Raw genomic sequence first — 11,884 nt, 5'->3', positions numbered from 1 at the left:
ACTTGAGCTGGGCTATCGATTTTGCCCCCAGCATCGGCATGCCACTCCTAGCTCATCTCTAGTGAGCCTGGTTTTATCCCCTTCCCCCTTTGAACCTAGTTTAAAGCCCTCTCGATGAGCCCCGCCAATTCATGAGCGAGAATCCTTTTCCCCCTGTGAGACAGCTGAACTCCATCTGTTACCAGCAGGCCCGGTGCCGTGTAAACCTCCCCATGATCAAAAAAGCCAAATGGCACCAGCCCCTGAGCCACGTGTTGATCAGGTGTGTTTTCCTGTTCCTTTCAGTATTCTTCCCTGCCACTTTAGGGATTGAGGAAAACACTACCTGTGCTCCTGACCCTTCAACCAGTCGCCCCAGTGCCCTGAAGTCCCTTTTGATTGCTTCAGGACTTCTCTCTGGAACCTCATCACTGCCAGCCTGTATAACCAACAGCGGGTAGTAGTCGGTAGACCGTACCAGACCAGGGAGCTTCCTAGTAATGTCTCTGACCCGGGCCCCAGGGAGGCAGCAGACTTCCCTGTGGGACGGGTCTGGTCGGCATATAGGGCCCTCTGTTCCCCTCAGAAGGGAATCGCCTATGACAACCACCCTCCTCTTTTTCTTAGCAGAGGCAGTCATAATGCGTGGGGCTGACTGCCTCACCCTAGGCAACCTCCTGGATGGACCTTCATCTACATCCTCGTTTGCCTGGCTCTCAAGTTCCAGGGCCCCATATCTGTTGTGTAATCTGCCTTTATGGACTCCATGAGGACCACACATTTAATTGATAGGCCTCTAATTACTCCTTTTTTTACAGAGCAAGAACTTCATTCAGACCAAGGCATAGCTGTTAGTTTTCTTCAGTTTGTTTCTGCAGGTCTTTGGTACCTCCAGCTCTGTGTGTGTTTGTTCATCCATTCATTTATGTTCTCTCTCAATCTGACGATCAATAAGTGATCAAAGATTTTATAGCAGACATCTAGAAGATTTATGTAGAATAAAGACATCACAGACAAAACCCATCATAGGACAATGAATATATAATACACATTCCAACTTACTACCCTATTTGCCTTTTCATATTTAAGATGCTAGCATGGATTGTACCTTTTCAGAGGTTAGTACTGTCAATGTTACATGACTTTCTTACCCTTTTGTTAGTTCTCTTGAAGGTAAGCTACTTGTTTTTCCTATGGGTTGAAACTCACCATAGTCTTTCTTTCATGCTCTGTGATCTCATTCCTACATGGCATTCACAAATCCAATGAGTAGTATCTTTTTTTAGTCTGACTTGTGCACTGTCACCTAATGCCATATCCATGGTTCCTTGACACACTGTGATTAATATTTAAGGAAATCTTCCCAATTATAACAGCACTTGCTTTCTGTATACAAATGAAATACTTCTCATAGAGAATGTTTTCTTCATCATGAACTCTTTTGCAATAAACACCCATTTTTTAATTTGCTGTTCACCAGCCACTGGTGATTAGTAATGATGCTTTTTTTTAACTGATTTAATACAGTCAACACAGATTTGTACATAGACAGTTTTGCACATACCTGAATTATGTACTAGCTAGTTACATTCATAACGAAAAGACACCGTTAGATGGATTAATGGTCTTGAACCATGGTAAAGTTATAATTGGACTCATATTTCTTTGTTTTCCTCTTCACAAATGGTATCTGAAGACCAAAACCCACCGTCATTGGAGTGACATTTCGTAAAGCAAAATCTAATTTCTCAGTCCATGACAGATGTTGCAGTTTGTTTCTAAATGTAGCAATGAAGATATTTTTAAAAATTGCACAAGTTTATATTTATACATAATGTTATGGAAATAACACTGATTTTTCTTAAAACTTAATTGATGAGAGTAGGATATTTCTTTTCTTTCTGAATTGTGGAATGAGCATTACAGTGTTATATACCGTCTCCCTCCTTTCTAAATGTAGCAATGAAGATATTTTTAAAAATTGCACAAGTTTATATTTATACATAATGTTATGGAAATAACACTGATTTTTCTTAAAACTTAATTGATGAGAGTAGGATATTTCTTTTCTTTCTGAATTGTGTAATTTCACCATGGAATGAGCATTACAGTGTTATATACCATCTCCCTCCATCGGTACTTAGTCTGAAGGCTTATCTTACTTGAGCTATGGCCTGATTTTTTTTTCCTATCATTTGTTTTCAAAAGTGAGATGAGGAGATCGAAATGTATATATACTCCACTAAGAAACCTCCTATTAATAGCAGCTAACTTTTTGCACCTCTGGAGTCTAACAGTTTTTCAAAAGATGGTCACCTATGGCTCTACAGGTAGTCTGTTCAGAGCTGTAAGCAATTATGCCTTAAATATAAAAATAAATAGAAATATACCCGTTTTCTTTCATGAGTTTTGATTAATGCAAAGCCACCATCACCTTAGGTAATTGAAGGTGAATTGAATCTTAATTTTCATTTCAACACTTCATATTGCATCTGATGAGCTGGTCTAGATATTATAGTCTCGTGTTTAGGTATTATTTTCCAGTAACATACGTTAGTTGCACAAGCTCTCCCTTCCTCATAGGAATGAATATCTGGCATGGTAAGTTCTCTGTGTCAGCTATTGACAACGTAAATGGTTTCCTACCAATTCTAGTAGGTATCACTGAGTTTTTCAAGGGTTAAATGTTACTGCACACAGATAAAGTACCTTTGCTGTTTCTCTCATCTCATCTAAGAGTTTTGCTGGGACTTATTTTATATAAAAAAATAAATAAATCAGTAAATGTTAATTTGAGTGACATAGACCTGAAAGTGTGAAGCAGAAGTTGTGCTTCAGTGTTTCTCTGAAAAAGAAAGAAATTCTAAAAGCACAATGTCAGCTGCTCCATTGGGTGTATATCAGATAGCCCAAAGTCCTAATGGATTATGTGCAAAACTTTTGTAAGATTTTGACCTACCTTCTTGTCTTCTCTTACGGTTAGGTTGGTGATAAGAGAATATGTATACATGATAGAAATCCTGTAATTGAACTGTAGGCCTGAGTTGATTGAAAATGTGATTTATCAACATAAATGCTTCCATATGAGCTATGTCATTTGGTTTGGGATAAGTTCTACCCATCCAGAAAATAGATTGCTAACAGAATTTCCATACTCACATTCTCCAGTCTTGGACTGGAGAATGAGTCAAGTACTGTCAGATTTTAAATTTTGTTACTGAAAGTAAGTTTTTCTGGGACATTGGAAGCTGAAGTGAGTGCATTGCCATTTCTTGCCTGACGGGTTAAAATAGATTCAATTAAACTGCAATGCTTTCTGTGTAGGTCTGGTTCCAGGGTGTCTTTCGTGTAAATCATCTCAGCAAGTCATGAGATAAATCTCAAAATTGCCAAACATGTTGTTCATCATAATTTACAATTCCTAATCCCCAAAACCTTCATTGAAAGTTAAGACTTTGGGTGTTTATTGGTCTGTAAATCTTAGAAACAACTTGGTCTTAACGGATCAAAGTGACAATACCCTGTTCCTTTCATTTTGTGCTTGAATAATGGAGAAAACTTGCAACACTTGGTGGAGTTGCAAGTGAAGATGCTGGTGGATTTTTAGTGGCTTCTGGTTGACATTAGTGACTTATGTGTCCATTGCATTCAGTTTAATAGGCTGTAAACACTAGGAGCTGATGAGCAATTATATGTTTGCATCTTTCCTTTCCTATTTGGTGGCAGTAAGTTCCAGCAAAGGAGCAGGATGAAGTCCTATGGCTAGTAAATATTTTAGTTGTGCCATCAAGAATGATCAGAATGTGCCTGTGGGGCTCTGATAAGCCCTCGTAACAGGATTTTCAGTATAGCTTTCATTTGTCATGTTCTTTTCCTAAAAACATTAACCTTTGTGTTTTCTTTGTCGAGCCCTTAATATTTTAGAGAATGAGCGGAGATCATTGATGGCACAGAAGCTTCTACAAGCTCATTTGTCAACATATCATGTATTTAAGAATATCGCAAGTGACAATCGCCTCTTTTAAATAACAGAAATATTTTAAATGTGGCAACTAAAATGTTTCCAATTCATACAAAAAGCTATTATTTTCTGAAATCATTTTCCCAAGCAGTTATGGGGAAGCACAGAGAAGAGGTGGGGGGGGACACCCAAAACCAGTGTGTATATAGTGTAGAAGTATTATGGCCATACTGGGTGGCTTTTCATTTGGCACCTCCAACTCTTTCTTCCTTTGCCGTTCAGATATGCACAAACCTGCTTAGCCCCTTTCCCATTGTGTCTCAGAATATTCCTATCAGCCTGTGTTTTTTCATTGATGACGGTGTTTCATTAGTGTAGAGTTAATGAGGAAAGCTCACTATGCCAAGTGGAACTAAGTCATGGAACCTTACAGTTTTACCTTATAATCTTTGTCAAAGTCTATTATCTCTCTCCTAAGAAAAGGGGAATATATTTTGTTTTATTTTTTTCCTGGTGTTAAAAAATGGCTTAATTCAAATATACTATCAGTGTGTCCTGGTTTCGGCAGGGATAGAGTTAATTTCCTTCCTAGTAGCTGGTACAGTGCTGTGTTTTGGATTTAGGATGAGAACAATGTTGATAAGGCACCGATGTTTTAGTTGTTGCTAGGTAGTGCTTACACTAGCCAAGGACTTTTCAGTTTCCCATGCTCTACCGACTGAGAAGGCTGGAGGGGCACAAGAAGCTGGGAGGGGGCACAGCCAGGACAGCTGACCCAAACTGGCCAAAGGGACATTCCATACCATGTGATGTCATGCTCAGCATATAAAGCTGGGGGAAGAAGAAGGAGGAAGGGGGGGACGTTCGGAGTGATGGCGTTTGTCTTCCCAAGTAACCGTTACGCGTGATGGAGCCCTGCTTTCCTGGAGATGGCTGAACACCTGCCTGCCCATGGGAAGGAGTGAATGAATTCCTTGTTTTGCTTTGCTTGCGTGTGTGGCTTTTGCTTTACCTATTAAACTGTTTTTATCTCAACCCATGAGTTTTCTCACTTTTACCCTTCTGATTCTCTTCCCCATCCCACTGGGGGGAGTGAGCGAGCGGTTGCGTGGTGCTTAGTTGCTGGCTGAGGTTAAACCACAACACAGTGAGTCTATATTTTTATAGTTTGGGCATCTACATCAGTCTAGACAGAAGAAAAGAAAGGAGTGGTGAAAAGCAATGCTTTTTTTTCCTCAGCTATTACATCTGTTTCATAGGGTGATTCTCTTCAGAGTGGTGATGATTCTCCATTCTCAGACTCCATTACCTTGGAACAAACAACAAGTAATATCGGAGTCTCAAGTGGACGTGTCAGCCTATGGATGCAGTGGATGTTGCCAAAAATTACTATAAAGTTGTTTGCTCCTGATCCTAGAAATAATGGCACAGGTATTCAGCATTTTTCCCCTAATATACTATTTTGTATTTTATTCCATACATTATTTTACAGCACAGTATTAGCTATTCAGAACATTTATTGACAATTTAAACACTGTAATGCAGAAATAATGGGTTGGATCTATATTTTAAACTAGAGTGACAAGCTGTAGTTAGGTTAGTGCATGTAATCAGTATTCAGTATTGTTCTTTGGCATAAACTTCCCCCTCCATGTGGAAAGATGATTATATTAAATTGGAAATAGGTTCGTTATTTTACTTAATAGAGTGCTGCATTTATTGCCTTAGAAGCAATCATGTTTCATTTTGATATGAGTTAGTAGTATGTTTTGTGTATGTCCATGTATAGACATGTAGTTTTGTGCTGATAATTTGAAATTAAATTTAACATAATCATCATAGTATAATCCTTAAAGTCATAAGAAGTTTAATATGGAGTTCAACATAGAAGTTTTGACTTCTGTGTTGAAAAGAGAAATATGTGGTACACAGCTTCTCTTTTTTTTTTCTTTGAGATTAAAGTTGGATTATTATCCAGACAGTTTGAAAGGAACTTGGCTTCTCTAAATGTACTGCAGGACTTCAAATATTTTTTTGTTAGCAAACACTGCTGCTTAGCAATTAACATTGTTATTCATAGGAATGTGAAAAAATAAGGAGACTAACGATTAAAGCTAATTTTCGAAGAGATGTACTTGAACCTTTGATTTTTAAAAAACTAATTACATGAAAGAAAGAAATCTCGAAGTATTGCTAGAGTAAATATCTTGGCAAATTTTTTTTTACTCTTTTTTCAGGAATTATACTATGAACACCTGAACTAAAAAAAAAAACTATATAAGTCTTTCTACACATTTGTATAAAAAGGTTTGGATTCTAGGATTTTTTCTGGTTCCTATCTGTGTGACACTTGACTCAAAAAGCGCTTTATGAAAAAACTCTTGAGTAGAAGTAGCATCACTGTGTTTACAAAATGTAGTGTCTCAGATACATTTCTTGCTTAAGAACCTGCGAGTTTCAGATTAATAACTAATAATTTTTATTTGCTTTGACTATTGCAGAAGTTTGTGTTGTCAGTGAATTAGAAGATCTCAGTGCCTCAGTGGATATGCAGGATGTCTATACCAAAATCAAATGTAAAATAGAAAGCTTCAATATTGACCATTACAGAAACAGGTAATTCCTGGGAGTTATTCTGCTTTAATTTCAGGCTGAAAGAAGGCGGCAGGTGTTTGTTGGGTTTCTTTTTAAGATAATTGTTCAATTTCAGTGAAATTATTTTAACCTTTTAAGTAATAAAAATCAGAATTACATTTTCTCAGATTTATATCTGATTTCAAAGAAATACATAGAAATCATTACAAATCAGGAGAGCGTTTTTTCACACTTACTGCTCTGTTGGTCCATTAGACAAAAATAAGTCATTTTAGCTGAACTTTTGAATGGGAAATTCCTTAAATATTGCTTCATGATGTGTTAGCAGGTGCCAATATTTAATGATTTATGGTACCATACTCTTAGATATTAAAAAAGAAGTTTCTAAAAAATGGATCTGTTTCTTTTGCTGTGGCTTAGCAACACCGTAATGCAGGGAACTAAGCTGATTGTGTGACACGGCATAGTGTTGTACAGACACGCCTGAGTAAAATTTCAGTAGTTAATGTCAACCAGTATATCATAAATATTATGTACATTTAGGGTAGGTAGTTAGGCCTACTATATGTCTTGCAACTTTAGCAAGTCTTGTTAGTTGAGTAGTTTGCTGCACCAATGTGACTGCATTCATCTGGCACCCGGACGCATGGTTCTGTTAGAGAGGTTGCGCGTGCCACCTTCTAGCTTGTATTGGCCATGAGCGCGCTAGTCTTGATAAAATAAAAGAAAGCCTATGTACTGTTTGATCAACTGGGTTAGTGTTTGCCATTACAGATCAACAGATTCCATTATGGGAGACAGAAATTAAGAGAAAATAGAGTAGTTGTTGTGTTACTCCCTGACAGGAAAAAAAAAAGTTAAAAGCGTCAGAACATTTTTTGGCATTGAAAATGAATAAAATATTTAGGAGCACAAATCATTTTGACTTAGGAGCCAGTGTCTGCAAGGTCTTATTGGACACTTATTGTTCCCTATGTAAAATAGGAAGGAGACTTAGTATCATCTTAGTGAAATTACCAACATTTCTGAGACTTTTTTCCTGATCAGCTGTCTAAAAAAAAAAATTTGAATTCCTGTTCTTTTGCCTAAGTTACAAATGCAGTCATTGCTTGTACATATTGTAATATTTGATAATCAAAATTTGTACTTTATTTTTAAAAATCTTTTAAAATCAAGTCATGATGCTCTAAAATGCTTTGGAATCCCAGTAGCTAGGTGCTCTTAACAAGCTTCTTTGTCCACAGATTCTATGGAAAGCTTGAGAGAAGGTGCTTCACTCCCAGGAGTGTAATGCTCGATTAGAAATGTTTTCAGCTTCAGGGTGTTCTTGTTTGCGAAAGTTATACTGAGGCTTTAAAAAAAAAAAAAAAAAGTTATTCGGCTTGACAAAATTGTTACTGAAATGTTCTCATTTATACTTCATAATCTCTTCAGAGTACCTTTCTCTGTCTTTAAATCTCTTTGGACTAAAACCAAAAGCAGAGAATAGATAAGGTGAACATTCTGTTTTCCAGGCCAGGGGGAGACTGGCAGTCAGGACATTTTGAAGGAATATTTCTACAATGCAGAGAAAAGCTTTTGGTGAGATTTCTTTAGTAAACTAAGATGTTTACCGGAATAAATCTTCTTAAGCAACATATTTTTCTTTATTCTTATATATGTTAAAAAGAATGATTACAAGAACTGTAGAACAAAGCACATTTTAATAATTATGAGCTCATTTTTTCTAAATAATACTATGATTTTGTAACACGAGTACAGCTTTTCGTTCACAGTTTCTTGGTTCTTGTAATCATTCTCCTCCTCATTCTAATAAAGCTATCTGCTGAAAATCCAGGGGTAAGTCCCTTTTCTGTATGCAGGATTTTACTATACTTTTAGTCTCGTGTGTCTTGACCTCTTGCTATAGGTTGTCCTTTCACATAAAATTATACAAAGTTTCTTTTTTTTTTTTTACCAGTTTTTTTGCTTGATCTGATTGAATTTCAGCTTTTTAGGAAAAGGTATGGCATAGGCTTTATCTTGCAGTTACATAGAACCATGCAAGTTTAATGTAATTTTTTTTTTTGCTTATAGCAATTTTTTTTTTTTTCCTTTTTGTCTTGCCTTCTTCCATGCCTCGTTCATTACCTCAAGCCTTGGGGAAGATTCTTGGTCTCTGGGGCAATATGGAGGTGTGTTCCTTTCCTGTACTGACAAGCTGAACAGACGTACCTTGTTGGTTCGACCCATCAGCAAGCAGGACCCTTTCAGTAATTTCTCTGGCTTCTTTCCCTCTGTAAGAATCTTTTTTTAAAATTTTTACTACAGAACTTCCACTAATAAATGCTAGTTGTAGTAAAAAAAAAAAAAATCTCAAATGGCTGTCGTTTCTTGTAATCTAAATTTTTTTTTTGTACTGAGTATATTTATTGCTTATATTGATTATATTAGTTGTGTTATTTCCCTGTTATACTTCAGTAATAGTTTTCAGTCACTTTTTAGTTGATATAGGAGTGAGGGTTGATGATTCACAACCTCATGCATGACAGCAGTCCACCGAAGTCAATGGGTTTCATTTATATTAAAAGTGAGCACATACAGTAATGTTTGGAGACCAAATATGTAAAAGGCAGTACTGAACACTGCATTTTGTTCATTTAATTCTGATATCTACTTAGGGATTTAAGTACTTTGTATTACTGCAATATACCTTTATGCAACTTTTAAAAAATACTTCTTATAATTATGATAACGCAACAATTAACAATTTCATATTTGAGTCTTTCTTTTGAATGCTTGGAACATTACTTGCTGATTCAGAATATCTCAGTGTGAGATATTTAACCCCTTTTTTTCTTGCCTGTTTATCCTTGAAAGACTTTATATGTTACGACATTGGGCTTTTTATCTTCAAAAATGTATGGCTGTATGTTAGTGGAAGTTCTGTGTGGTCTGATTTATTTTCATCGTGAATATTGATTGGTAATACTTTCTCTTATCCTATTTGTTTCAGTTCTTATAGGGAATTAGCTTACTAATTCGTTTTAATTCACTTAATCATAAAAGCTTCCAGTTTTTCAGCATTTAAGCTATGTATCCTGTTTATTTAAGAGATGTTGTTATTCTATTAACAAGGTTTAAATTACATTAAAATGGTTTTAATCAAATTTAAGATGCTGAAAGAAGCAACTACTTGCAAAATGTAGTTGCTTTCATTTGTGCTCATGTGATTAAAGCTAATATTTAATCTAATAGAATAGATTAAACATCGAATTCTATCAAAATGTTTATTACACTGTTAAAATAATGGTTTTCCTAGTTATTGTTTTTTCATTTTTCACTCACAATGTATGACTGAAAGACTTTCAAAGATAATATGAAAACTGTACTATACATCTTCTGGGAGCTAAGCATCTAATTGTCATCTTTATCTAGGAAATCTGTCCTAAGTTAAGGAATCTGCTATTTCTAAAGTACAGTGCAATGTATTTTTATTTAAGTGATGTGCTTTAGCACCTGATACAGTTATTCTGTTTAAATACTCAGAGGTGATGAGGGCAAAACCAGCTCAATTCTTAGAGTATTTAGTTGACTATGGGTGGTTTATACACCCATGTTTAGATGGAGTGAAGCTATCTCAGCACCCAAGCGTTACTTTAGCACCTGTGGTATTTGCACATACAGAAGGAACAATGCAAGGGAGTAAGATCTACTTCTAAACTGTCTAAAGTGAAAGAGAAATCAAAATATATAACTGCGTGAAAAATTACCAGAAAACGTTTGGTAAATTTAGACCCTTGAATATAGGGGGGGGGTTGGCTGATTGGATTTGAATTTCATACAACATAAATAATCAGAAAAGAAAAAAATGTTCAGCAATTCATAGTTTTAGCTGCCACAATACAGTGAAGTGTGGACACACTGTGGACAAATTGTCCGTTCACAAAAATGAAAGAAATTTTTTCTACTATTCAGAGACAGTTGAAAGCTATTAGAAAATATAGAACCCTAAACATCCTAACTAACAGAGAATATGGCAATTGATGGATGTTGTATGTGTACATTTTTGCAACAGTTTGTTTGTTTTTTTTTTTTTTTCCTTGAAACAGACAACTGCAAAACTTTTAGATGGCTCACACCAACAACATGGATTTCTTTCTCTCACTTATACCAAAGCTGTGACAAAAAATGTCCGGCACAAACTGATATCAAGAAATGAGCGAAGAACATTCCATAAGCTCTCAGAAGGTCATACTGATGGTTCGCCTCACTTTCTTCATGAGATCCTTCTCTCTGCTCAGGCTTTTGACGTGGTCCTCTGTTTTCCATTGCTTAATGCTATTGCAAGCATTTTTCAAGCCAGGTTGCCAAGGAGTCAAAAGGAGAAAAGAAAATCACCAGGCCAACCTATGAGGACTCATGCTCTAACTTCCCGCAACTTGCCTCTGATTTATATCAACACTGGTGTAATAAGAGTCTTTTTTCCCCAAAATGAGGAAGATCACCATACTGCAGAAGGTACAGTATTTTATGTTAGAGAGTTTTGGCTGTTCAGTATTGTAGACAAATACTCTAACTTAGTTAAATCTCTGACCATTGCTAAGGCCTTCAGTTTTAAGGATCAGAGTTAGGAAACATCTAACATTCATGCTACTTCTCTGCAGATTTGCTGAAAATTTTTTTTTAGGTATTTATTTGATCTTTCCTTTCCCAGTACCTATAGAGTTTGCATTTAAAATGTGATTATTAAAAAAAAAAAAAAAGTCAAGAATTGTGGAAAGAGACCTTAACCCAATTCTGCAGTGGTGATTCTTGTGTCAGTACCAGTTCAGTCTTCCATAGATGCCTGTTCTAGCGATGGAGCGTAAGCAGGGAGCCTTAGCTCTTGTGGAAATTGGCACCTAAAAAAACATGCAATAGTGAAGCAGGTAGATATTCTAGTTTAGTTTGGAGAAAGTTATTAAAATGTATTGTGATTAATGCCTGACAGATGATATAGTTTGTCATTTATTTAATAAGTCTTAGTTGAAGCTATTCAGACTCCTTATGTAAGAGGCTTTCAGGTGTTTACAGAGGTGTGGGTAGTGTAAGCTGTTCTTTCAAACAACAGTAAGTAGCCATTTGATCTATGGATAATTCTTTCTGTGAGAAATTTTTTTCCCTTCATACATAAAATATATTTACATCCCTATTACAATCTTTATATATAAATAAAGAGATGCTGACGTTAAAATTACACCTTGTAACAGCTAGCAGGAACGCAATCATTTCCATTACCAACAATTCTTCCAGAGATTTAAAAAAAAAAAAAAAAAAAAAAAAAAGTATTTTACTGATATCAGGGTATGTTTACATAATTCCGGGGGG

General features: G+C 36.0%; 1 protein-coding gene across 1 annotated transcript in view; it reads left to right on the top strand.

Moving 5' to 3' along the window:
• The window catches only part of LOC103917280 (vacuolar protein sorting-associated protein 13B-like), a 297,344-nt gene that overhangs the window by 280,538 nt on the left and 4,922 nt on the right, over positions 1–11,884 (top strand). Inside the window, exons 25-28 of the mRNA XM_009324398.1 lie at positions 5,200–5,371; positions 6,442–6,556; positions 8,672–8,813; positions 10,627–11,035. Coding sequence (XP_009322673.1) covers positions 5,200–5,371; positions 6,442–6,556; positions 8,672–8,813; positions 10,627–11,035 — 838 coding nt within the window. The remainder of the gene's footprint in view (positions 1–5,199; positions 5,372–6,441; positions 6,557–8,671; positions 8,814–10,626; positions 11,036–11,884) is intronic.

This window comes from Pygoscelis adeliae, unplaced genomic scaffold (genome assembly GCF_000699105.1).
Source record: "Pygoscelis adeliae isolate BGI_AS28 unplaced genomic scaffold, ASM69910v1 Scaffold145, whole genome shotgun sequence".
Classification (NCBI taxonomy): Eukaryota; Metazoa; Chordata; class Aves; order Sphenisciformes; family Spheniscidae; genus Pygoscelis; species Pygoscelis adeliae.
This window is presented reverse-complemented; position numbering and strand designations above follow the sequence as displayed.